This window comes from Hylaeus volcanicus, chromosome 4 (genome assembly GCF_026283585.1).
Source record: "Hylaeus volcanicus isolate JK05 chromosome 4, UHH_iyHylVolc1.0_haploid, whole genome shotgun sequence".
Taxonomy (NCBI): domain Eukaryota; kingdom Metazoa; phylum Arthropoda; class Insecta; order Hymenoptera; family Colletidae; genus Hylaeus; species Hylaeus volcanicus.
The window spans coordinates 21,716,915-21,743,063 of NC_071979.1; the positions used below are offsets into that span (position 1 = coordinate 21,716,915).

General features: G+C 34.1%; 5 protein-coding genes across 12 annotated transcripts in view; 2 read left to right on the forward strand and 3 right to left on the reverse strand.

Annotated features, from left to right (window-relative positions):
- LOC128874580 (50S ribosomal protein L1) overlaps nt 1–1,800 on the reverse strand; it is a 3,021-nt gene extending 1,221 nt beyond the window's left edge. Inside the window, exons 1-5 of the mRNA XM_054119427.1 lie at nt 1,661–1,800; nt 1,452–1,555; nt 1,049–1,235; nt 548–761; nt 26–205 (exon numbers count right to left, since the gene is read on the reverse strand). Coding sequence (XP_053975402.1) covers nt 26–205; nt 548–761; nt 1,049–1,235; nt 1,452–1,461 — 591 coding nt within the window. The 5' untranslated portion in view covers nt 1,462–1,555; nt 1,661–1,800. The remainder of the gene's footprint in view (nt 1–25; nt 206–547; nt 762–1,048; nt 1,236–1,451; nt 1,556–1,660) is intronic.
- A 54-nt stretch (nt 1,801–1,854) lies between these two features.
- LOC128874583 (GTP-binding protein SAR1b) lies at nt 1,855–4,246 on the forward strand. 3 transcript variants are annotated; one of them, XM_054119431.1, is made up of 6 exons: nt 1,855–1,996; nt 2,405–2,501; nt 2,616–2,735; nt 3,283–3,348; nt 3,429–3,664; nt 3,735–4,246. In XM_054119431.1, exons 2-6 carry the CDS (start codon nt 2,459–2,461, stop codon nt 3,849–3,851), a joined length of 582 nt encoding a protein of 193 aa, XP_053975406.1. In that variant the 5' UTR covers nt 1,855–1,996; nt 2,405–2,458; the 3' UTR covers nt 3,852–4,246. The 3 variants fall into 3 exon arrangements, with proteins under 3 accessions (XP_053975406.1, XP_053975405.1, XP_053975407.1); XM_054119430.1 differs by having other exon boundaries at nt 1,990–2,132; XM_054119432.1 differs by lacking the exon at nt 1,855–1,996 and adding an exon at nt 2,276–2,297.
- A 720-nt stretch (nt 4,247–4,966) lies between these two features.
- LOC128874579 (3-hydroxyisobutyryl-CoA hydrolase, mitochondrial) lies at nt 4,967–8,774 on the reverse strand. Of its 4 annotated transcripts, none has more exons than XM_054119424.1 (9): nt 8,632–8,650; nt 7,179–7,268; nt 7,018–7,105; nt 6,577–6,641; nt 6,237–6,475; nt 5,910–6,151; nt 5,602–5,821; nt 5,314–5,504; nt 4,967–5,221 (listed from the first exon to the last, which is right to left on the reverse strand). In XM_054119424.1, the coding sequence occupies exons 2-9, from the start codon at nt 7,179–7,181 to the stop codon at nt 5,091–5,093; spliced, it is 1,179 nt and encodes a 392-aa protein (XP_053975399.1). In that variant the 5' UTR covers nt 7,182–7,268; nt 8,632–8,650; the 3' UTR covers nt 4,967–5,090. The 4 variants fall into 4 exon arrangements, with proteins under 4 accessions (XP_053975399.1, XP_053975398.1, XP_053975400.1 ...); XM_054119423.1 differs by lacking the exon at nt 8,632–8,650 and adding an exon at nt 7,338–7,458; XM_054119425.1 differs by lacking the exons at nt 7,018–7,105; nt 7,179–7,268 and having other exon boundaries at nt 8,632–8,774.
- Nucleotides 8,052–9,855, forward strand: LOC128874581 (peptide deformylase, mitochondrial-like). Of its 2 annotated transcripts, none has more exons than XM_054119428.1 (3): nt 8,052–8,909; nt 9,097–9,474; nt 9,606–9,855. In XM_054119428.1, the coding sequence occupies exons 1-3, from the start codon at nt 8,673–8,675 to the stop codon at nt 9,711–9,713; spliced, it is 723 nt and encodes a 240-aa protein (XP_053975403.1). In that variant the 5' UTR covers nt 8,052–8,672; the 3' UTR covers nt 9,714–9,855. The 2 variants fall into 2 exon arrangements, with proteins under 2 accessions (XP_053975403.1, XP_053975404.1); XM_054119429.1 differs by having other exon boundaries at nt 9,626–9,783.
- A 677-nt stretch (nt 9,856–10,532) lies between these two features.
- The window catches only part of LOC128874578 (tachykinin-like peptides receptor 99D), an 83,714-nt gene continuing 68,097 nt past the window's right edge, over nt 10,533–26,149 (reverse strand). The window contains exons 5-8 of one of the 2 annotated variants that reach the window (XM_054119421.1): nt 23,730–23,880; nt 15,474–15,670; nt 13,515–13,843; nt 10,533–12,022 (exon numbers count right to left, since the gene is read on the reverse strand). In XM_054119421.1, the coding sequence (XP_053975396.1) occupies nt 11,904–12,022; nt 13,515–13,843; nt 15,474–15,670; nt 23,730–23,880 (796 nt within the window). In that variant the 3' untranslated portion in view covers nt 10,533–11,903. The remainder of the gene's footprint in view (nt 12,023–13,514; nt 13,844–15,473; nt 15,671–23,729; nt 23,881–26,149) is intronic. The other variant, XM_054119422.1, reaches the window with a different exon arrangement.

Below are 26,149 nucleotides of genomic sequence, written 5' to 3' on the forward strand. Positions count from 1 at the left end.
TATTTGTGTTTATATGTTAACTTACTTGAATTTGTTTAATTAATTCAATACCACCAACAAAATCAGCTCCAGCTTCTTTAGCACTTTCCTGATCTTGTGCTGTTTTACTAAAAGCTAATACTGATCTTTTTCCGCCAGTATCGAATAAATGTGGCGTATTAATAATTTTTGTAAATCTGGAGATTGTTTTTGTTTTCTTTTCACTCTATTATAAAAATGATATATAACATTTTTATCACATTATGACAGAGTTAATGAAAAAGTTAAATTCAGAGACTGCCAATTATTTACCCTTTAGGAGGAATTTTTTCTCTTATTAATATATATAATACTACTTTGACAAAATTAACAATAATTATAAAGTTCAATAACATCCATGAATAGCAGTAATAATAATAACAAATATTATTAATGTTTATTATTAATTATTAATTATATAAAGGCAATGCCAATATAGCTTGACAAAGATGAAGTTGTCAAATGCTTTGAATACTTTACTTTAGATGCTCTGAATGACAGGACTAAGATAGAGACTGTGATTCCTCACCTGTAAATTTAAACCAATACGTGCACAAACATTTGCATTAGGTGTATTGTACATGGTTGGGTGATGTGTTTCACGGTGGAATTCTATAGCTTCTTTGAAGGAATAAACTGGTGGCTTATGATATTTCAAAAACCACACGTCATCAATTGATTCCTTTTTCAAATCTTCATAGTTTATTATAGTGATTGGTGAGGTTCGTGCTTTTTCCTTTGAACTATTTTTTTTATATTCATTATTTAATAATTAAAGACTAATATAAATTACTACGAAAATTACAATTTTTTTCAAAAATGTCAACCAGTCAAGGTTATTAAGAATCAAATACGTCATGCCTTTGTTAATGGTCTGTCAACTAATCACTCTATGTTTGTTCCTTAGTTGTTCGGTATTTAGTCAGACCATTGATTTTAATTGAATAAAAAAGGTTAGTCTTAGCTAACAAAAAAGTATCCCTGACCAGTCAAAATTTTTAACAAGGATCACAACAATTAATACACTCACATTCTCTTCTTTCTCAGCTCAGGATTATATCCAACTTTCTGAGCTGCCAGTTTAAGTTTTTTCTTTCTAGCTTTTTCTCTTGTACCTTTTCTAGCTGCATAATCTCTGGATTGTATAAACAAACAAGAGTACACATTCCTTCCAACAGCGTGACTATATGTTGAACGAAAATTGTTTATCAACCATCCTATAAATAAAGTAATAAAATAAAAGAATATAATGTAACAAAATGTATGTGTAATAAAAACGTTACTATCAAAAGTTTCGTATGAGGTTATAAACGAATTTTGAAATAGATATGTGCAAGTTTATGACATAGTATACAAATAAAAATGTTATTATTGATACACTCGTGTTTCTACTAAGAAAATTAAATGCTAACAAATGTATGAATAAGTCTTACCTGCCGACATGATCACTGTTTCGCGCAATGTGATTACGTATAGGTTATGGTCGTTATGGATGACAATCTCTAAAGTGCTCTAAAGTCACCAAACTAAGCACACCCTAGGGATATTGAAATTTCAATTACAATATATAACTATACGATGAGAATTGAAAATTTAAAATAAATGTATTCCATTAACCACACTTTTGAATAGTCATACACACATTTTTTAATAACTATAACAGAATAAATACTTCATCCACATATACATTTCCATATTATTAAAATATTTTAATTCATATAAAAATCGGCAAGTATTATTGAAGGTAAGACATTACAATATATGTATAAATTAGCAGCTGAGAGTTGAATAAAATTAGATGTAATTGACCTTAAAATCCGCGCTTATGAAACAGCACTATTCAAACAATATGGCTGACGGAAGTAGACGTCATCAGTGCCAACTGCCAGCCAACCAGGCTCGCTAAAGCTGCGCTTTTTGTTGGAAGAAAAGCATTTTTTCTTCGTCTCCTGCATCTTCGTGTGTTTTTTCACGTTGGGTACGTTAGTCCAGTGACGAAGTAACAGGTTTTACGTAGTCATACCATGCGAACGCTTTTCTAACCCGTCTGCAATTCTGCATTTTGGTGGTGGTGAACGAAAGATTGTATTACTGTTATTAGTGGGAGAGATCTGGTAAGTCTGTCGCATTCTAATTGTAATCGTGTACTGATCATATGCTACATCTCATGTTTGCTTAGAGTGCAAACGGTACTGATTTCTTGTTTGTTTCGAAATCGTTCTTTGTTATTACCTATCCTCGCTATCCATTTTGATGGATTATGTTATGTTGTAATTTATGTACGTTTTAGAGTGCGCCGAATTACAATCGGTTCAAAAAACTCGTTTGTATTGTAAGGATACAATAGTTTGCAGACGATAATTTTCTCACCTTCTTATTGTTGCAGAGTCATTCAGTAGTTAGTACATAGTAGACCTGATATCCATTCATATCTACAAATATGTTCATTTGGGACTGGTTCGCAGGAGTTTTGAATTATCTTGGTGAGCATAGTTTTAATGATTTTTTGGATACAGTTTTAAATTTACATATAGATATATTCTATATGAACATTTCAATATTTAATATTATGCATGATTTATGATTTCTATTTTTAGGGCTTTGGAAAAAGAGTGGTAAGCTCTTGTTTCTTGGTTTAGACAATGCAGGTAAAACTACATTGCTTCATAGGCTCAAAGATGATCGACTAGGACAACATGTGCCTACATTGCATCCAAGTAATCAATGTTTATATTAACTTATTTCTACATATGATTGAAAGTAATATTCATATACTCTAATTTCGATTATTTTATATATATATTATTTTAGATTTAATGCTTTACCTTGTTTATAAAGAAAAGGGGTAATGTTATTGTTAATTTTTATCTCTCATACCTTGACTGCTGAATCATTAATATGTAGGTGATACTTATATGTACTTTGCAGAGACAGTGTTACCCATAAATACGTGGCAGTGTTTAGTAGATATGCTTAAATATAATAAAATTATATATATTGTTACTTTATGCAAAAATCTGAACCTACTGCAACAAAAAATTCTTAATTGCTTACAATAACTAATTTTTAAAAACATTCATTTTAAGTAAATAGATTTAGTGTATGTGCTGTTTTTAAATTGTATAATTGTTGAATATCCATCACATAGTAGGCTTTTGCTCATTATTTAATAATTTTACAACATAAATATTTGTTCATCATTATTCATTATATTAAACTTTATATACATATTCTAAGAATACTGCATGTCATTTTATGCTTCAGCATCAGAAGAACTGTCTATTGGGAATATGAGGTTCACAACATTTGACCTTGGAGGGCATCCTCAAGGTATGACTATGCTGTTATTATGGTGAATTTAAATAAACTTTAAAAAGTTAGATTTACACAAAGAAATACATACATTACAGCACGAAGAGTTTGGAAAGACTATTTTCCAGCAGTGGATGCAATAGTGTTCCTTGTGGATGCACATGACAGATCAAGATTAGCAGAGTCAAAAGCTGAATTTGATGCACTGTTAACAGATGAACAACTTAGTGCGTGTCCAGTTTTAGTACTAGGTAATAAAATTGATAAACCAGGTGCAGCATCAGAAGATGAATTGAGGAATTACTTTAACCTTTTTGGTCAAACAACTGGAAAAGTAAGTATGATAAACGAAAAATTACATTTTATTTATTACATGTAAGTATTATAAAATATATGAATTTTAGGGAAAAATTTCGCGCAGTGAATTACCTGGTCGTCCACTTGAATTGTTTATGTGCTCGGTGCTAAGAAGACAGGGGTATGGTGAGGGCTTCCGCTGGCTCGCTCAATATATTGACTGAATGCATATGATAATTTAAATGCTCCAATTCTCAGCAGTTTATTACATTTCCCCTTCACCAATTCATACTGGATGCCAGTACTAAAGGTGAATTATCCTTTATGTGAATTGTGCAGTAGGAAAGGAATACCAAGATATGAACTGCAGTAACAGATTCAAAACAGTGCAAATAAGTAAAGAAGACGATATCTTAAAAATACGATATAAATACGTGATAGGACTAATTTCTTTCATTTTAATGTGTGGAGCCTACAACACCATTCTACATGAATTTCTTAAATTCCATACGAGTTCTGTGGATTCCTATCATTTTGCAAATCATATTATGGAAGTACTTGACATGCTGAAAAATGATATAAACATTTTGATAAATAAAATAATAAACTATTTAAGAATCCCAAGTGTTTCTCAAAGTTATTTTTATGATGTTATTTTTTGTTATTTCCAACATTTTGCTCATATGCGATATTACTAATTGATATGAAAAATACTTGTTTATGTATATTTATAAGTTACATTACGTTCTATGAACTTTTCAGGACCTTAAATTATGTTAATAAATCAACATAGCTTCGTATGTTACTATTTTTCAGGTTAATCTGTGAATATTATACGTGTAATGTATAACATGTTCTCCATAAATTTTTGTTGCTTGTTAGTAGAATTTATTGCTGATTTTAAGGTTAAAAGCAATATAAATATAACTTGTAAAGCAGGTGAAAGTAAATGTAATCCATTATGATATTATTGTTATATACATGGTGAGATTTTCGTAGTAAATTAAAATAATGTTAATAATATTTGTAAATTCACGTAAACCTTAAATCAAATCGCCTCTAGTTAGGTAGAAATTATATAGATTTATTGTATAGCTCTGTATAGGTAAACTTGATTTTAGAAAATTAATGTCAAAATTAATGGTTTTGGAAATTAATTTTTTTATATGTCAATATATTAATTGTAAGTACTTATGGTGTTCTGCTCGTTATTTTACATAACTACTGTTCTTTTGTATCTAATACGATTTCTATATATCGTGCTAGTTAATGTTACAATTTTAAAACCTTGAATTAGGGGTGGATATCAAATTCGAGTTATATTAATATTAATAAAGTGTACTAAATGTAGTCAAATATTATTAACAAGATTACAATAAAGAATTATATAAAAAAAAAATATATATATATATAATTTGACAATAAAAAAAAAATACAAAACATTAAAACACTTTTACATAATTTCAAAGTGACATTTCTTGTCCATCTGTCAAAAGTGCAAATTGTTGATTTACATATGTATCTGTCACTTGATCTAAACTTTTTGGATTCCATGCTGGCTTTTGATCTTTATCAATTAAAAGGGCTCTGACACCTACAATAAATAAAATTTGTCCATTACTTCAATAGAGGCCTGATTATGTAGTACAAAACTTAAGTCATAATCATTATATTATTAATAAATACCTTCACAAAAATCGCTATCTTTGTTTAAAGAATAATTATACGCTAATCTGTATTCCATTTTTAAACAATCTGCTAAACTAAGATTACTTCCTTTCTGCATAGCACGCATAGTAATTTTCAGGGAAGCAGGTGACATTTTCATTAATGTTTGTATGATTTCTCCAGCCCATTCTGAGTTATCTTCTTTTAACCTATATTAAAGTATAACATAACATGTTCATTATCAATGTGTAAGTAGTAAAAATGTGTGAATTTAACAAGTTGCAGGCCTAGTTATAGTCAATTTACCTATTTACTATTTCTTCTACAGAAGATGCAGAGAAGCATTTGTCAATTTGATTCATATATGGTGCTAAACAAAATTCTTGATTTAAATTCTGAGGTTGATATTTATTTAGAACTTCTGTAATATTAGGTACTTCCGTTGTTAGCAATTCTTGCTTTAAATCTGATAACTTTTCAGAAGGAACAAAGTGAGTTGCGATACCGGCATGTAGTACATCAACGCCTTTATTGAAACATTAAATTATTGTAGAGGATTCATGATACACATATATTTGTATACATAAATTATTAATGTTGATAGTCTTTTCTACCTTTTAATCTACTTCCAGTTAATCCAAGATAAACTCCTAATTTGCCTTTTAATCTAGGTAAAAAATAAGTTCCACCAACATCGCAAAAAAATCCTATTGCTGTTTCTGGCATTGCAAATAAAGTTTTTTCTGTTGCAATTCGATATTTACCATTAACAGATAATCCACAACCACCCCCCATAGTTATCCCATTTATTAGAGCTACATATGGTACTTTGTATGTACCAATCAAATGATCTAATCTGTATTAATACATGGACAATACAATTATTTAAGCATATTTGTAAATATATAGGATGTTGCTTGCAGAATCATTTGGTAACCTACGTATATTCTGTTTTGAAGAATGTTCTGGCTCTATCAATATTGTTTGCTTTTATCTCAATAACAACAGATTTTATGTCACCACCAGCACAAAATGCCTTTTCACCTGCACCTTCTATTATTACTAATTTCTTAGATGATTCCCACTCTTTAAGTACTGGATATATTTTGTCAACCATTGACAGATTTAAGGCATTCAAGGCTTTTGGACGATTTAATGTTATGACACCTTTACTTCCAATCTTATCTCAAAGAAAATTTATACTTAATATTGTAAACATCTATATCATACTTACTGATATTGTTATTTTATAATACTTAACTATGAAGAATGTACACATACATCTTTAAACAATACGTCATCTTCATTGTTGTCTTGCACATTCTTGTGTGCATTTCTGTTTGGGACTGGAATTTCAATAGATGGTTTGTAACCTGGTTCGGGTTCAAGTTGAGGTTGAGATTGAGGTTGAGATTGAGGAAGGGTAGGTTCAACAATAGGGCCTAAATTTTCGGAACTATTATGTTGCTGATTTATTGTATACTTAATTTATATATTTATCTTTAATCAATAGTTAATGAATCTTTAAGAGAATTAATATTTTCAATTAGAAGTATTATAGGTTGAAGTAAATGATTTTACTTCTGAAACAACCTGGTATTTCTATTACAGGAGTTTGCACAGGATGAGGCACAGTAGGGAATGGAATTGATGGCATCGGGTCAGATGGTAACACAATTGGCTTTCGACTTTCATTAGTAAATTTGACATATATGTCCTTACCTGAGTTTGTACTTTGTGTTGATAAATATCTAAGAGAGGTCATTGAACTACTACCTATATAACTCAGTTTCAATGTGCCATTTTTAATCTGGTCAGACAGAAAAATAGTAATAATGATTTTACCCTGATTGACATGTTGATTGTATATAATTAATAGTTACCATCTTTGCGATTTTGTACTTGATATACAACGTTTCTTCAGATTTATAATGGAATGTAATATGCCAAGTTTAAATATTAATAATGATATACTGCACCAGAAATGAAATAATTAACACATAGGTTATGCAATATTACGAAATTAGTAACATGAGACTCACTTTTTTCAAATTTCCATACTGAGTAAACTATCAAACGTAATCAATGATTTCGTAATCATAGGAAGAAAGGTTTTAAATAATATTACATCAAATGATATTTAATACATATTCAATTTACAAATATAGAACAAAACGTAATGAAATAAAAAAATGAAATATAAGGGACGTATGAAATCTTTTGTAATATATTTTAATGTTCATAAATGAAAGAAAAGATTGCTGTATACATATGAAAACAATGCAAAACTGTTTTGCACTTTATAATAAAATAGACATTGGGGCTTCCGCTTCCGGTGGTGAATACGTGGTGAAGTAGAAAAGGCGAGTGTAAGGGTTAAAGTAAAGAAACTGTGATGTAGAGTGTGGTTCCTTTCAAAAAAAGGATTGTAAGGAGATGTAAATGGAAGTGGAGGCCAAAGGCCATGCAGATTTATTGGGGAACATTAAATAAATATATACATAAAATAGACAACGTTTCTGTATACAACAAAATATAATTGTATCTCGCGCTAAAATAATACAGGGTGTTCCAATAATGTTGTAACACCTTGAAAGAGGTGGTTCGGGGGGTGATTTGAAACAACTTTTTCCTTAGCGAAAATGTTGTCCGAGGCTTCGTTGAGGAGATATTAACGGAAAACACTGACCAATCAGAGCACGCGTATACCGTTGGAGCAGCCACGGTAGCGAAGGCTATGTGCTAAGCGGCCGCGCTTGTACGCGAACAAGCAACTCGACGTGCATCGAAGGACATTGGACGCGGCCACTTAGCTCGTAGCCTTCGCTACCACAGCTGCTCCAACGGTATACGCGCGCTCTGATTGGTCAATGTTTTCCGTTAATATCTCCTCAACGAAGCTTCATCCGACATTTTCGCAAAGGAAAAAGTTGTTTCAAATCACCTCCCGAACCACCCCTTTCAAGGAACTCCAACATTTTTGGACACCCTGTATATCTACATGCGCATCCAGAAAGGCCATCGCTCACTAAACTGTTCTGTGAGTTACAAACTTGGACATGTTCCCATCGATGGCGCCAGTGATACTAAAACCAGTATTAGTATAGTAGTACCCGAAGCAGAGTTATAGCTGAATTTTCAACAGCTTCACACTTGAATAAATAAATAAATATTACAGTTAAAAGATTGGCTGCTACTAGGAAGCGGTCGCTACAAATTTTGTAAGCTGATCCGCTCATAGAACAGCTTAGTGACCGTTGGCCTTTCTGGATGCTCCATAGTTATTTGCTACATGTAATGCCAATCAACGTATTCATATTTTCATAGGAGACTAACCTATTTATTGTTCTAACGAAGTTGTAAAGTATTCTTCAACAATGATCGTCGCAACGTTTAATTGTTCTTACATAATCAATCGGTGTGTATCGAATGTCAGGACTAATAGTGCCCGTTACCTCAGCTTCAAAACAGTTAGAAAAACTGTTACTAATTATTTTCGATCTGAGGATCCAAAGCCTCCTTACAATCACATCGTTCAAGTTGGCGACCCTGTCTTACGGACGAAAGCGACGCCAGTGGATAAAAATGTAATTGATACGGGGGAATTTCAAAAGGTATGTTTTACTTCATGCATATTTGTCATTTTTTTCAAGTTAATTTTATTTTAAAAATTGGTCATACCAAAATTACTAATCGTTTGTTCATCTTTAAATACGTTAAATTTATATTAACGCACACATAATCAAATAGTCAACATCGATTTTCTTTTTTAAATTGAAATAAAATAAAAATTCATTATAGGTACTAGATCAGTTAACCGATGTAATGAGAAGGTATGCTATGGTGGCACTATCTGCGCCACAAATTGGTCTTCCTTGGCAAATATTTGCTATTGAATTAACGGATAAAAGTTTACGCAAGGTCAATAACGAGCTTCGAGATATCTGCGAAATGGAGCCGATTCCGTTAATGTATTTCATTAATCCAAAAATGGCGATTCGGAATCCGATGGAAGTTGTGCTTAATGAAATATGTGGAAGTATTGTGGGGTTTACAGCGGAAGTTTCGAGAGCGAAAGAAGTGGAAATCAATGCTCTTAATAGAATTGGTGAACCGTTTTCATGGCATGCGAAAGGATGGGCAGCCAGAATCGCTCAACACGAGTTCGATCATTTACAAGTAAGTTATTTTTAGAATATCGTCTTATTTTGGTATTTAAATTAGAAATCGTAAGAATATTTTATATATTTAAAAAAAGAAGTTCAATTTAAACATGTTGGATGTTTATGTAAACTATTGTATTACTTCAGGGTAAGCTTTTTATCGATAGGATGGATCCAGCCACATTTGAGTGTACAGTTTGGAAGCAGATAAACAGGAATAATGGAAAAGTCCAACTTAAATATTATAGAAGATAATTATTAGGCTGATATTTAAATTAATTTGTAATACAATAAAAGCATTAATATCGAAAATATATTTGTTTAATTATTCATAAAAAAGTTGAAAGTAATTTAAAAAATAGGGTATTTTTATTGGTACACTTTTCAGATTACAATTTTGAGGATACTCATATGACATTTAATTGAAAGATATAAGAACAGTTTTGATTTAACAAAACGAAACTGGGGAAATAGAATTTATTTTGAGGTATGATTTATTGAAAGATTTGTTAAAGATTTATCATAAAATGTTTGCAACCGTTTTGCGAGAATATAGATTATTCTGTTTTGTTCCGCAAATAAACAATGAGTAATCCAGTTGTAAAATAACTGCAAGTTTGTCACTTTTTTATAATTTACAATTAATATTACAATTTTGATTTGTGTTTCACTTAATTTTTATTGGTGACTTGTGATCCCTGTTTGATGAAAGTTGAAGCTATTTAAACGTATAAGAGGTAAAAATGGCGGTCTTAATTTGAAGATATTCCGGACCATTCGACTATAAATTGCATATTGGAACATATCGCATTCTTGATTAAATGTATACATTTAATTCTTCTAAGAATTGCGAAAACATTACCGCGCGAAGTAATTTATGATGTAAACAGTTTGTGACATCGTTGATGCGTGTTCGATTACCTTCAATACCTTAGATCGATATCAAGTCGAAATGAAATGACATTCGGGAAAATATAAAAAGTCGTATGGGAACTATTTCGATTAATATGAATATTTATATAAAATTCAAATAAACTGACCTCTTTGAAGTTTCATGAAGAGAAAATGATGTGTGTGCATCACATATATTGGAAATATAATTAAATTTCGGATGCATTTGTACACAAACAAAAACAATAGCTTCTCATATTAACGCTAACACATTTTTGTACATATCGAACAGTATACTCATTTCTTGTCTTATCAATAACCTTTTTCATTACATTCAATATAGTAACGTCTATATGTACACTTAACTAGTATAGTAAAAAGCGTTTGTTTTTCCCAGAGTATTTTTGCTCCGCATTATGTTATAATTGATGACCTAACAGAAATTGGTACCAAAGATATTACCTTTCCAAACATTTTGGTTTCAGAATTTAATGTAGGTGAAGAATTTCTTATTTATTTTTAACTATAAAAGAATAGACTATAAATTATGTTTGTAGAAAAAGAGGACAAGATTGATTAATTCCTTCTAAATGCAAAGCAGTTAATATTGTATTGTCAGTTTCAAAGCCAGAAACAAAAATATTGTAAATTATACGGTAAACATTCAAGAAATATTCGAAAAAAAGTAAAATCTACTGTCCTTTGAAATAGGAAATATCTTTGTCCAATGACAATTAGTGTTCGTGGTGTACGGATTATCACGGTCACTAATACACACGGTAGGAACACGAATATTAATTAATTAAGCACCTTATCCTTCACAAACAAGTAATACGCATTAAGTCTCTATATCGTACTGTACTGTACATTCTCAATATGAATTCTTCGTAATTTCTCTCAGACCCTTCTCTGTCAGGAAAGAAACAATATTTGTAAGTAGATCATTGGTCCGTTATTGTTTATGCATAGATCAAACAACGAATAAGAATACTGTGAGGAGAAAGAATGACCACAGTAGCAATTTTTGTTTTATGGCAAGCCTCGCGAAACTGACTAAATCGTCTGACCCAGTACGGTCCGTCGTTACTTCCAGCGCTGATCTTTCTTTCTCCCCTGGATAGTTGATTCAACGAAAATAATAACGAAATTGATTTCCAACTCTGGGCGTCGTATAATAACGTAGAAAATGCAAATTCGAGACTTGCGCTGAAGTGAAGCGTTCATACTAAATAAACGTGGAATATATGGGGTTGTGGAGGAACTCTAGCGCGATTATCTGTCGTCTTCACACTGCTTCGAAGCTCGATTCAACGGTATTTACATCAAAACTGATACTCTATGTAGTGTTCGGCAGATAGTTCTTGTCTCATCGACGTCAGCGATGTTTGAGCTTCTGGTCAATAATGAGCCTCGAGTTGGCAAAGAAGAATCGGTATTCCCTCTCTCCCATGGAACCTCTTAGATCAATTGAACCTTGAAGAAGGCTGCTGGTTTGGATATGTACTCTTATATCCAGGTGTGTACTCGTTGTTGTTGAGGATTTACCTCCTCCTGTCAAGACACGTGCCCTCTGGTTTGGGAGGTATCTTTCCATTTCCTTCCTCGATGTTGAGCCAGAAAACGATCGTTTCCTCCTCTGGCTGGTTGCAGGTACAAAGGTATTCGTGCTGTGCCTATCGAAATTATAAACAGCTCTTGGTTGCATCGATACAACGATTCATGCGTATCGATTTCTATCGAGTTGTACAATTTATTTTAACAGGGAACATCGGCGACAACTGTTTAAGGGATGAAACTACCCTTCAAAGTTTCTTCTCTGTGGTGCTATTGGAGATATAAGACAGTTATGTTTTTTCTTCTTTTTTTTTTTTTTTAAGAAAATACGAGGAAACTTTATTATTTGAAGTCTCTATTGCTTCAAATAATCAAAATAATGGTATACGTATTATTCTCAGAAGAGATTAAAATCTAACTTTGAATATAATCGCCTTATTCTCATCTCACGTGAAATTTGCCGGTGTCTGGTGTAAACATCGGTAAATTTGATTAGGAAACTTCGTTAGAGTATCCCCAATAGTTTCTAAGATAGCATCAGAGCGCCGCCACTTTGGAGGGTAGTTTCGCTACTCAAACTTGAGTTATCGTAGCTAAAAAATAATTGGCACTTGTCGTTTGCTGTACTACAAATCTACGGAAGTTTCATAAAAGTTGGCGTTAGGTGTTTCGATGTTCCTTGCAAGAACGAAATGTTAATGTACAGGATTGTTCGAAATAAATTCCATTAAGCGTATACAAAAGATTGGAGTTGGAATTATTAGAAAAAAAATATGTTTACAAAATACTTTCATCTGCTTTTCACGCGTATGGTATTTATGAGTTGTGGATATCGTTCGATGTGAATGGAACCAGGGCCTAAAATGTATAAAATACGTAATAAATAGTTTCGTATTTTACTTAGATAACATACAAAATTTATTATCGATATAACTCATCATTACATTATTTTTGCTATTATTATTGTGTATTCTGATCAAATGACTTCCCTCGTTAGACAAAATACAAGCATTATACTTTCCAATATCGTTCACTTAATAGTATTTATAAAGAATAATTTATGTGTCGTTGTGAATCGTAGAAGCATAACTTCGGTGACTTTTCTCGTCGAAGGCACTTTGTTATTACATTTGTATTTTAGGCCCTGAATGGTATGGCGCGACCCTTATTTGATTTGCTCCAGATAAATTCGATGGTCCCTTCAGTTTGATCAAAAAGTCGCGTGAAAGTACACAAGGAATCAAAGCAGACAATCACTCAGTGAAACTAGTATTTAAAAGCAATATTGTCGTTTTGATTCCTTCGCTAACAGCGTTGGGGTAAAATTTAATTCGATAATTGTAATCAAAGAATTTCTTTGAATATGATTGCTCAGACTATAATGGTCTTCTCCATTTGGTTCTACCATTATAAAATCATTATATATTGTACATCAATCATTAATTATGAAACGATTACATTTTTGATCATTAAATCATAATTGAACAAGTTAATAAGAAATCAGATCATTCTTTTTAATCGTTGATACTATATGATCACTTTTATGGATCAATTACAGGAATCATTAGAAATGAACCAATTACTGCCCAACGCTGCCCTACTATGCGTTACCTTTACTATGATTCGCGTCGTCATTGGCTTCACCAACGGCGACGTTAGCTGATACCGATAGGTCCTGCAACTCTATGTAAGAATTTCGTTCGTCCGATTGGGCGGCTTCGTGCTCGAAACGTGATTGGCTCGCGAGTGTCGTGGACGATGTAGTGCAAGGACGTTCCGAGGACGTGCAGGAGGACGTACCGTTCCGTGACATCCTTGTTTGCGGACTTCCGCTGCAGCTATACCGAGACGTTACGGCTTCTGATCTCGATAACGCTGGCTCCATGGGGATGCGTATCCATGGACACCAGGAGAAGAAGTGAGCGAATCCTCGTCGAAACCTGAAAGATACAATGTTCCTTTCAGCAATGACCGAACCAGTGGCTTTCAAGCTTTTTCAAAGGCTTCTCTTAAAAAAAAGGCAGAATTTCTTTGCCTGAAATTCAAAGACAAAACATTCTCTCAGCTTTATTCGAATTAATTGAGTCAGGGTAGAGAATGGAAGTGTTGTCTGCGCTTCATGAACGAAGCCATCTATATACTCTTTTAAATTATTGGAACCGCATTAAATATTTTTATTTTGTTAATCCAAAATTGAGGTGCTCCCCTTATCTCGAATGCATCCTATCAGGTTTTCATATCCTTTGATCTCATCTCTAGTTTGTTAACGAGCCTGCAGCCAAAATGATCAAATTCCCACGAAATTGCGTTGGTGTAGAAATCTCTAATTTCCTTTTTACGGAAATTCATATTTAAATGCGAGATGCACATTTTCAGGGACCACACGTGAAAGTTTGATTGGAAAACGCAGGGACGAAGGTTACATATTTTTCCATATGTGTGGTCTCGGTGCACGGGGTATGTAGCGCGCAGTTTTACCAGTCCACTGTGACAAAATTGTTCGTTACCGATAGCCGTAGCATTTCAGTTATTTGATACGAAACGATGACACCGGGATATGGTGGATTGCTCGGGAACAATTCCTGTGCGTGACGTGTAAAGCGGTTCCGGAAAATGGCTATTTTCGCATCAATCGTCTAGGACACGTTTCATTCGGTTTGTGGGTGAACTGACGTTAGATGGATTCGTGAAAGATAACGAATCGTGCGGTTCTTTGACAAATAAAATCCTACGAACATTAACGCATTTATGATTAATAATATAACAGTACAGTTTATAATTTTGAATGGGGTGGGTGAAAGTAGTAAAAATGAAATAAATTAAGAATCTGTAGCGAGAGAGCCTTCGTGATATTAGAAGTGAGTTATTCTGAGAAATTTTTCTCCTGTATCCATTATTTTCAAATTCAACAAGAATTAATAATACAAGGAGAGTTGACTATCAGTTGCTCAATACGCAGAAATGAGAAAGCTAAATTAATTACGAAATACATAGCACTCGACAAGTCTCCAATAAAACGAGCAAAGTTTTTGTACAAATTGCAGTATACTTTTTCATATTCTCGCGACAGGAGGCGATAATTACGTTTAAAAGGGTGTCAATTTATCGCACTGTGCTAACTTTACACAGTTCTGGGCGTTGAGTTTAAAATGTTATGAAAAATGTTCTCGCGTCGCGGGGAAGTTCTTTAAAGTTCAATGACAAATAATAGATAAACTTTTCACGAAGTCAACTCTTTCATTCCTAACTACCCTCGAAAGTTGCGAAAGTCTAATAACGGCGTAGAGACGATTACTGTCGCTATCGGTGCTCTACTTTTTGCTGCGAGTAGATTCCATCTCCTCTTTTTGTTACGTGTTCGTTTGCAGTATTGTAAAACCTCTATTATCTCCACAGAATCTTCATCTATTCTTTTCCTATAAAAATTTTTCTTTCCTCCTAAGGCTAGCTTCAATTGCCCTTTTATTATTCGAAGTATTTTGCTGTATTTGATAAGTGTGCATGGATGTGTCTGTCTAAGAGTTTATTAATTTAAAGGTACTTACGCGCAGTGTTAATATGATATTTTACCTGGAATTCATCCAGCAGTAGATTATGGGATTGTACATGCTGTTAGACATCGCGAGCCAATAGATGCCTAAGAAAACTTCTTGGATGTATGGTTCGTTCGTAATCTCGGGCAGGTATGACGTTATGATGAAGTACACGTGAAAAGGTAGCCAACAGACTGCGAATATCACCACCACAACTATCATCATTTTTACTACCTGAAACATCATTTCCAATTAATATAGTACACCTGTTCAATTAATATTTTATTTTTCTTAAACAAGCAACGATTCGAGTAGCGGATACATTGATTAATAAGAACAGTAAGTGTTTGTATATTTTTTGCGAGTAAACAAATGTAATCCATTATTTACAGTGAAGTATAAATAATTTTTTACAACAAAATTTTTCTTGAAAGTTTTCTTGGATATCGTACTTCCTTTCCTGCAAGATGAATAATAAAAGGCTTCGCGCGCAGATGGAGTGCAGCATTTGGTAGTAATCGTAAATTTCTACTGTACATTATAAACCATCAAAGGAAATGTATGTATCATCACGGCAATAGCACAAAGAAGGTTCGTTAACTATGCAGCTAGACACGACTATACGATATCCACTGCATCGTTCAGTATTTCGTTTAATGGTCGTACTCACACAATGCTTTTCGTCTTTGACAATTTACGCAGATGTTTACGTGTGGTAGTGCATTTAGAGAAGACCGTTCAGGACTTTAGACTATCTCAACCAGTATAACGAGCGAATTAACACGTTTGAATCTGAAGAACATTTCTCGTTATCAGGTTCAATTACAGAAAAAGGGGAACAAATCTAAATAAATTGAAAATATAAGCATGAAACGTTGACATTATTTACGATTTCATTAATAAATATTCCTTTTAAATTATATAAAATTTGAATTCTTTTATTATTCACTATCAAGGATTCCTAAATTAAAAATAATTATCACACTTCAAGGCAACACGTTTATATGAAAATTGTAGTTCGTGAGAACCTCATTTTTGATGGTTTTTTAATCTGTCTACATTTTCTAGGTAATTAACTAGTTGTTAATTTTGAGTACTTTATAACTTGTTTAGCAAGCCCATGTTCGAAGTTGCAGAACAACCTTTGAATTGGTTGTGAAACGGTTCTTCCACTTGCAGAACGTTTCACGTTAAAGGGGAACCACTAACCAACAGACGATTTCGCTCGTAACGAATTTATTGCTGCAATTTGCTTGCAAACTTTTTGTTTACGCGCAATTACTCTTGTATGCGTGCGACGTATAATTACAATTGCGGTTAAATCAATTTATGAGAGCGATCAGTCCGGAACAGCTCTATTTAAATACATTGGGATTTCTAAATATTATTATAAAATTACGTAACACATGTTTCATTTGGATATTCTAAAATCACCCAGAACATTATCCTAGTTTAATCAAATTTGTACATTGCATTGGAGTTGAGTACGCCGACTTGCAATCGGGTTCGCGAAACATTCGTGACACGCAGTTCGTGCTGCGTTACATGTTACATTAAAGCTGTCCGTATTCACCCTGAGCCTAAACACCCGCAGCAATTACTTGTTCGTTCGACATGTTCGTTGCAACTGACAGCGCGTCACGGATCTCAATGATTTGCAGTTGAGCTCGTGAAATATCCGTGACACGCTCGTGGAATTCGTGTGGCATTACATATTGTATTAGGCTTGCCTGTACCCGAGCCTTGGGTAGATGTATGCAGCACACAATATTCAAGGTTGATTTAAAGGGTGCGAAGGTGTTAGTCTCGATTCGATTATCGAGTCACTCCACGTGGTGAGACCTGGTAATCGGTATTATTCGTGACGAACAATCCTTCGTCGGAGGGATAATTTATAATTTATAACTTTGTATCTTCCGCCCACGGTAAATGGTTTATTTAATTGTTCCTTTAATATTAAAAAAAACTACTCCAAGCAGGTGATGCACTAAAAGCGAGAGTCGAGCAGACCCACGCGCGTCTACTGTTAAACAATGTTCCATAACTAATGAGTAAACGAAGTCAACCGGCCATCTCCAAGGTAAAGTTTCATGCCACGGGAGTCCACTTTAAACTTCGCCACGAAGAGATCTTCATTGTTCGGCTCCGCCTTGCGATACCACTAGCCCATAAAACTACATCATTGTGTCATTACATGCACGTGCACTCTTGAACCTAAGTGCACTATGGTGAGAAATTTCTTATCACTGACAGGTCACGTGTCACTTCACTGATTCTTCATAGAGAGAAGTACACTTCGTGTACTTCGTTCGTCAATTCTGCCAGTATTATATCGGAGCGTTATAATAGAAAACACTGCTCTACATCGATCAGGTAATCCATCTTTTACTCTTTCGCCATTTTTATTCCTTCGTGGCTTAGCCTTGTCGCGGTAAAAATCTCGGCCACCTCCTATTGTGCTTATTCGTGTAACTGGACTTCCGGGGCGCATTCGTGCTGTGCAAGGCCGCCGATACCCTGAGGTCGTTTTCGTGTTGATGCCTTCAGTTTCTTAGTTTTTGCCCGCGGGGTTTCTCGAGAGAAATAGCAAAACTATGTGCTAGTTTCGTTGTTGGATCATCCCTTAGGCAGTGGAGACAGTTTCAGGGAGGTCGAGGCAGGTTGAGACCTCGATCGGTGCCAGATGGCGATAAGTGATAAGTTTCGTTTCTTAGTTTTTCGTATGTTATACAAAAAATTCTCTATTAGTGCATCGTAGCTTATTTTGATTTTAGTCCTCAGAGGCTGCAGCTGTGCTGGGTTGCAGCTGCGGTACGGGTTTGGCGAACCCGAGGTACCCGAGCTCCTTGTAAGGGATTGTAGGAAAAATAAATTCGTTAAATTATAATTTATTTTTTATTGAAATTGTTTCATAGAATTCAATTTCACAACGAACGAATGCAAATTTAATTTAACTAGTCTAGATGCTGAATGTCTGATTTATTAGAACTGTGTTTCATTGAAAGAAAAGCTCCTGTGAATATACCGAGACTAATGTTATTTAAATTAAAATAGTATAGCGTATAAAACAGGTTTTTCTCAGTCAGGGTTAATTAGAGGTTTATGCAATTGAAAACGTGGGTGGTACTTCGTGTAGTTCTATGTACCTTTTCATTAAAATAAACTTGTTGCATTAACTCTATTTGAATTGCAACAGATGAGAGTTGCTTTCTAGGGTTTCACAGCAAGTCAGCCAAGAATTCAACAAGGCTTCGTCATTATCACGTGCGTTCTTTGTCCATACGAAGCAATACAGTTTCTTTTATTCTCAGAACTTGCAAAACCCTAGGACCTTTATATCTACCTTTGATCTATCTGTATATCTATCTCTATTATTTGATGACAACAATTTTTGCAGTATTCTTGACTTTTCGAGATATTTACTGATACAGTGTTAAACATATTGCACATGGAAAGATGAAAATATGGGATGGAAATGAATACCGCGGAGTTGCATTCTTGCATTCCTCTTAAAGGAATGGCATTTCGATATCACATTCACGGAACGACGAACGTGCGAACCTGGTTCGATGGTATAACGTGACCAAATTCATTTCGGGATCACTATGATTCGAACGTTCCCCGGTTCTTATCCAGTCAGATAATAAGAGTCGTGCAATTAAGGTCAGGGAAAAGTGGAATTCTTCCGTTGGAAGTCCCAGCAGACACTCCCTCGCGACTTCCTGCTCCAAACCTGAATGTTAAATATCTTTTCCAAGTTTCCTTTTGTTCCTTTCAATTCTCTAACAGACCAGTTTCCATCTTCCCCATTTTGTTTTCAAACTTACGCATAAGAGTGTTAAATACTGAAGTAAAAGGAGACATAATGTGAAAAATTTCAACATGCAATATAGTATGAATTAAATATGGAAATAATAATGATAAAACTATAGTGTTATGAAATTCATATCGTTATATAGTAATTCTTATATAGTTAAATTTAAGTATGTTTTGTTTTTCAAATGTTGTAACGTGTATTTTATATTTTATATTTCATATACTTGTGCATTTGTATAATATATATCCTTGTATATTTTTATTTTATTCTATTTATCCCAAATGTATAAATATGCGGAGTTTAACAATACCAAGAAAGTATGTGTATAGTGTTTGGTAAATCAAATAAGAAAATACCAAGATTCCTTTTGGTCCTGCAAGGTATAGTCGCTAAGAATTTCTTGTAGCAGTTTAATTTATGTTAGAGAGAAAATTGTTGACATTAACGGTTGCTACAGAGCTGTACTTTAGAGCCTTTCCATGGTTAACTGACGTTGACCACTGGAACATAGTGTCACGACATGCATACCAAGGTAGACCAGCGATCCTACATGTGGAGGAAAACACAGGCTCTTTGCGGTTTAATCGTAATCCAATAGAACCACTTGGCCGCTCGAGGAGAATTGTAAATTTCCTCGGACACGTGCCCAGAATACTTCCTTAGCCTTTTTCCTGCTTTCGTCACCTTCATTCAATTAAACGACCAACCTGACCTGGCGTTTAATTACTTAAATATTAGCTGTTTCTCGAGGGCAGCTTATTTCATTGTTTTTTTTTTATAATTTTCACGTTCTACAAACATAATTGTAGCAGAGAATTTGTTTGTATTTGACAGGAAATGCATGTTTTTGATAGAAACTCGAGATTCTCTTTTAGAGGTAATAATTATCGAGTTTACTACTTGCCGAAGGTAACATTGACCGACCAAAGTCACAAAACTACAGTTTCCACGATACCACTTGGCTATTTGGCAGTTCTATTTCACTTCCCTTTACTCTCAGTCTATGTTTCCCTCACTAGTTGCGGATTATTTTCTATGGGCGAGCAATTTTATTGTAAACCATTAATCTCTAGAGTTAGCATTTAACTGGCTACCGCGCCAGTCAGACTGCTCCATTTTAACTGAAGAGTCTCTTACCAAATGCATCGTGGGTCAAGCGGAAATACTCTCAGCGTTAGATTTTAGTAGGACTTAAAGAGGATGGAGTTGCAGTATCAATAGATAGAAAAATAATATTCGCTAATGAAATGGGATACATAAATTATGCACTATCTTTCGAACAGAGTCTATAGAATATTTTATAGGAGTACTTCATCACAGTTAATATCAGTGGCTTCCAATTTTACTAATATCTCATCTAGCATTAATTAATTATTTCTTTTATATCAAATATTTCTTATCAATGATACAGAGATTAAAAACTTCTGTAGAGTCCTGTCTTCTATTTTGTTCACCGGTGCATACGTATTCACTTCTTTTATATTACTAAAAGTATCGTTGGTTTAATATGGAAGTCATAATTCCGTTTTGTTGGCCTGAAGAGAGGCGATTTAGATGATGTTCTTCCCATTGAATGCTCTTTGAAATATAATATAAAAAAAAAGAGCTTTTGCTTACGCTCCTCGAGGAAACGTCCTACTACGAAAGTACACGCTGTCGTATTAAGCTAATAGAGCTTTTACTTGGAACGACCTCTCTTATGGCGGCATTCAATTCGCTACTTGAAGCTTTCGCTACGGTGCGTTATGATTGAATCGTGTGAGAAAGATTTCGTCCGTTATTCCGCGAACGAGCAACCGAAAGCACGCGGATAAATATAAACATAGCGACTGGTTGGTTGATTCAATTGTTGCTACGTTGTAAGTTGAAAACGATAATTAAATTTGATGTTTGGTGACGATATCAAATATTTGGCCGATGATTGATCGAACATGGTCGAGACGAACGAATATTCTGCCCGACTAGATTGAGATTTATTATTTGTAGAAAAGTTATCACCTTTTGGAAAATACGTATAAAATATTGAAATTATAGAAATACAATTTAATCTTGTAATTTTGTAAATTCTTATAAATTATATAGAAATTAACTAATAACTCTCCAAATTTTACATCGATTAAACTTCAATTATATACGGTTTTTAAACTTCAGAATAATATGATGTTAAATAACGGGGGTAGCTTTTGCACGAGTAAACTCTTCTGAGAGCCCCCTTTGTTGCTCCGTTCTGACAAGGATTTTGATCGCTTCGCAAACATATGTTAGGAGAATAGAGGCAGAAGGTATTAAAATTCTGCATGGAAGGATGGGGGCTGCTGCACGCAGCTCCACGCGATGAAACCCAGCCAATCGATGTTATTTAGCATTTAATTACTGAGTGTACTTCCAGTAACAGGGCAACGCAATCATTAATTACGCAGGGAATAATATGAACAAATTACCTGCCATTCTTCACATGTAGTTTGCCACTAGTGTTAATTGTGCGAGCCATTTTTTTTACTCGACAGAGACGAATGAGCTTGGAAGCGGAGATAAGCCAAGAAAAGTTGCAAAACAGTACGTAGGAAAAGAAATAAAGACACGAGTAATTCGGAAAGATAGAGGATGAGAAGTTTGAGAAATTATTACAGAGATTGATCAAAGTGTAATACTTAATTGTGAAACACGAAGACAGACGAAGAAAATTGAAAAAAGGAATTAGAACGTTTAATAGAGGCTGTTAATACCTACAATTCAGCATTAAAGTATCGAATGTTTGTATTTTATACGCAGTAATTTGATTTATGTCAGAGGATAATACTAGAATGCTGCAACGTTCAACGTTAATGGAAAGACTTTAAATGCTTGCTGGGTAAATATTCGACGTGTTAACACTTCGCCAGCTGTGCACTGTTCGTGAATTACGGTACAATAACATGGCTTAAACTTCCATAACTCCTCTAATATGAGTATTCATAACATGGAATTTCCAGATAATAATCACAATGTCCCTTCGGAATAATTGCTCTTAATCCTGTTGAGCTTATGGTACAATTTAGAAGAAGATTCTCAATCTTCTTTTGCGTAGGTGGTAAAAATGAATGTACGAGATTGTGAGGCAATTGGAAAGACCTTCTAATTACGACTTATAGCGCAGCTTAGCGTTCGAACTGGCAACCAGTGTTCCACGTACACACGGATATACCATAATGCCATAAGCTTAGACATTCTTCCGACTCACGTTTGAAACTAATCGCTGACGTGACTTTTCTCGTTGCGTTGTTATCCTTGCAATTGATATTACTTTATTTACTCCCGAGTTGCTTGGAAAGCCACGCTGGAAAAATCCACTGTATTGTTGAGCACGATTGCTGTAGCAATGGAAGAGTTTTATACTACTTTCAGTAAGTGGAGAAAGTATAAAAACAAAAGTATAAAACAAATTTGATGATTTTCTACACATATATTACATGAATTTGTGTAATGAGTGATTAAATTCGATGAGTATACATAAACTATTGTATTTTACAAAGCTTGGTGATAAGAACTTCAAATTCTACTATTAGGTGTCATAAAGACCTCTTTGCACTAGTAAAGTTTATATCATGAGTTGTAAAAGGAGTTTATCCCCTGTAAAACTCCTAATCGCGTCTAAGGCAGGATCTGTTACATAAAAGCCTCACCAGTAAATCTACTTGCATGGCAAACCTGGAACGAAATGATAAAAGGTTTTGAAGATGTTTTTATGCTCTCTAGGTTCCTAAAAGTATCTGGGGAAGCATATTTGCATTTCTACGAGGATCCATAAGACCAACATTCCTTTTTTGCATATCACTCCATAGGAACAAAGAGTTTCTTCTTTATCTATTGAAAAAAAATTTGATCCAAAGAATTGTCCATCTTAACAATAGAAATTATTATCTCAGCGAGAAACAAAAGTAGGAAGTTTCGTGGAAAACACGGATTAAAAGTTAAACGAAGAACGTTTCGACAACTGCCAACGATTTAACTTTCCGTTATTACTCGATACTTACTTTTGTACTTAATAATTGTTGGAGTCGCAGGTAAAGGAAGTCGAGAAACTTGGAAATTTCCACCAGATAGCGAAACAGTGCTGATAAGAAGACTTTACGAGTTTGAATACTAATAATGTTATTAATCTGCAGGACAAAGGCTTTATACAAACTTCCATTCAAATTGAACATCTCTCTTGTAAATTTTTCCGGCATATTAGACACGCAATTATGAATTTTTGAATTTTGAGCTCAGATTCGTAATCAACGACCTCAAAAACCCTCGAATGCCAATATTCATCCAAATTCTTTTGCTTAAAAAAGATTTACGAAGACTAAACAGTTCGTGACAAGCGAAATTCCATGCAGCAAACCCGAGGTTCATCTAGACAATAATTATCTACGAGCCTCAATTAATTTATGGCGATAATTAACGAAGGTTTTCCTCGAAATCTATGAATTCATTAGCGAAACTACTACATACCCTCCGTTTGCTTCGTATACTCTCCAGCTGGCCTGTTGTGTTTTCACCAATACTTTGCGACCCCCACAGCTCCAAACCGATTCTAGCATATGTAAACGTCATCGATCCAATTGGCAAGAAGTATGTCAATACCATGAAGATCACGTTGTATCTGCGAATAGAGAAAATCGAAATTAATCAACTCGCAATTGACAAAAAAAAAAAAAAAAAAATAGTATACATCTTCCAATAATTTGTATGAAAGTTTGGACGTCATATTACACTTGTGATATTTTTTAAAAATATTAACGTTTTACTACGTTTTAACTCCTCTAAAACGTGATTCATTGTTCTACTCGTTAATCTTAACAATGTGTAAAATGAGACTCACGCCAGTGGAATGATATTCTGAAATTAATGGTAATTGTAATTTCGGGATAATATTTCAGTATTAAATTAAATTCTATATCGAACACTCAGCGCAAGCGCGATTTCAATTCTTAATTCGTCGCTTTCACGGGATAAATTAATTTCACTGCGATGAAGAACACGCGATTGCACGCTGATCAACTTTAAGCGTAATCCTGTTCAAGTGTAATTCGTGAACGCACCGTAGGATCATTCTCGTAAGCACTATTCACTACGTTTGAACTCCTTTTAAACGTGATTCATTATTCTATTCGTTAATCCTAACAATGGAGGTGTGTAAAATGGGGCTCACGTCTGTGGAACGATATTCTGAAATTAATGGTAATTATAATTTCGGGATAATGGCATTGATTCGTTAGTAACACTGCCATAAATATGCGATGATTAGTGCCTAAACTGCTACTTTCTAACAACCTGAGGGACAGTGTTATACTCGCAATACAAATACGTAAGAGAATATATGAAGTATTTGTCAAGATTGGTTCAGGCAGGACAGCTTAAAGGATTTCGGTTTGGAGGAGTTTTGTGACTGAGGTAAAAGGATGCTTATAGCTTTGTGCGATGGCTCAATGAGACTCCGAAGCACACTTTTATCAGTTCCGCTTTGTAATTAAAGGTAACGGCGCAGAACGTCGGCGAGGGTTCCATGTAGAGTATTCCGTCGGAGCCATTAAATCGAGAAATTGCAGATCGTTTCGTTACCTTTGAGAGTTAGTAGCAAAGTCCTCATTAAAAGATAATTTCCACTTATTGCGTTCCCCTTTTGTATTTTTCAACTTGAGCCTGATATCGACCTGTATTGTTCTCTATTTTACCTCCACACACGACGATATATAATAACTGTGATTCGATGTGAGTATCGGTGTAAGTTTTTTAACGACAATTGTTAAATTAATCACTTTTAGAATATTAATTTTCAAAGAAATCAAATCGTACCCGATCGATGTTTATTTTCATATCGAATGTATGAATATTTCGAGCTCGTTTAAAGTGTATATATTCCATCGACATTGATATCTTTTAAAGGAAACGAACGCCCTCATTGGAAATGACAGGATGAAAAGCAGCCCATTGAACGAACCTGTTATTAGTTTACTAACGAACAAAGTGTAATTAAAACTGAATCTTTCATCACCTGACATGAAAACTCCATTATAAAATACGTGTATTGTTAAGTGTAACGTAATATCATTTGCCACTAGCATTCCAAAAGATTCCGTTAATAATTAACAGAATCCAGTTATAAGGTATTATTTATTTCTAAATTCCAAGTATTCTGTTAATTATTTTTATTTCATGTTTGTTACTTTAAAGTTAAATATTTTAAATTCTCAGGAGACCATCTGTTCAGCTAGCAATAATAAATCTTACTCTTTCTTTATGTTAATAGCACCAAGCACTACGTTTATCAAGCTCTTCTGTTGATTAACGTTCTCCAAGTCGATCAGTTTATCTTCTAAAGGACTTGTTTATTTTTAGACATTCTTAATGAAGTGTCTTTCAATCTCACAGACATCTTTAATCATAGATTCCGTTTTTGCCGTATTGTATCCTCCGTTATTAAGAAACGAAACGTTTCACGTCTACCGTTACTGTTGAAATCAGTTTTCAGGAGAACAATGCTATTAATGACCTCTCTCTTTTAGCGCAATGAAAGCTTTACCTGTCATCGTAAAGAATGGTAGCTGGAGGGATGATATTCGTTTTATGATAGATCTCTTGACCGACAGGTTCACCATCAGTCGTTTAACGGTCGTAAACCATTCGTGGAATATCACTGGTTGATGAGCGAATGCTGGGATTTGCTTTTATGGTTCTTCAGAAAACGTCGTTTTCACGCAATTTATTTCTAGGAAGCACCTGATATTTACATTCGTATGTCCCCATGATATTTACGGACCACTTTCAATTTTTTATTGCTCGTCATTCCGAGGATTTCGATTTGGGTTACTACCAGAAGATTTTCCAGATTTTGAATAACAACTTCAAATCAATAGAATTCTCGACAGAAT

Bases quoted from the DNA above. Each gene is read 5' to 3' on its own strand.
- LOC128874581 (XM_054119428.1), top strand. From the start codon at position 8,673: ATGATCGTCGCAACGTTTAATTGTTCTTACATAATCAATCGGTGTGTA. The intron at 8,910-9,096 runs GTATGTTTTACT...AATTCATTATAG, and splicing joins ATACGGGGGAATTTCAAAAG to GTACTAGATCAGTTAACCGA. The intron at 9,475-9,605 runs GTAAGTTATTTT...GTATTACTTCAG, and splicing joins ACGAGTTCGATCATTTACAA to GGTAAGCTTTTTATCGATAG.
- LOC128874579 (XM_054119424.1), bottom strand. The intron at 6,152-6,236 runs GTAGGTTACCAA...GTATTAATACAG, and splicing joins TTCTTCAAAACAGAATATAC to ATTAGATCATTTGATTGGTA. The intron at 5,505-5,601 runs GTAAATTGACTA...ACTTTAATATAG, and splicing joins GTAGAAGAAATAGTAAATAG to GTTAAAAGAAGATAACTCAG.
- LOC128874583 (XM_054119431.1), top strand. From the start codon at position 2,459: ATGTTCATTTGGGACTGGTTCGCAGGAGTTTTGAATTATCTTG. The intron at 2,502-2,615 runs GTGAGCATAGTT...TTCTATTTTTAG, and splicing joins AGGAGTTTTGAATTATCTTG to GGCTTTGGAAAAAGAGTGGT. The intron at 3,349-3,428 runs GTATGACTATGC...CATACATTACAG, and splicing joins CCTTGGAGGGCATCCTCAAG to CACGAAGAGTTTGGAAAGAC.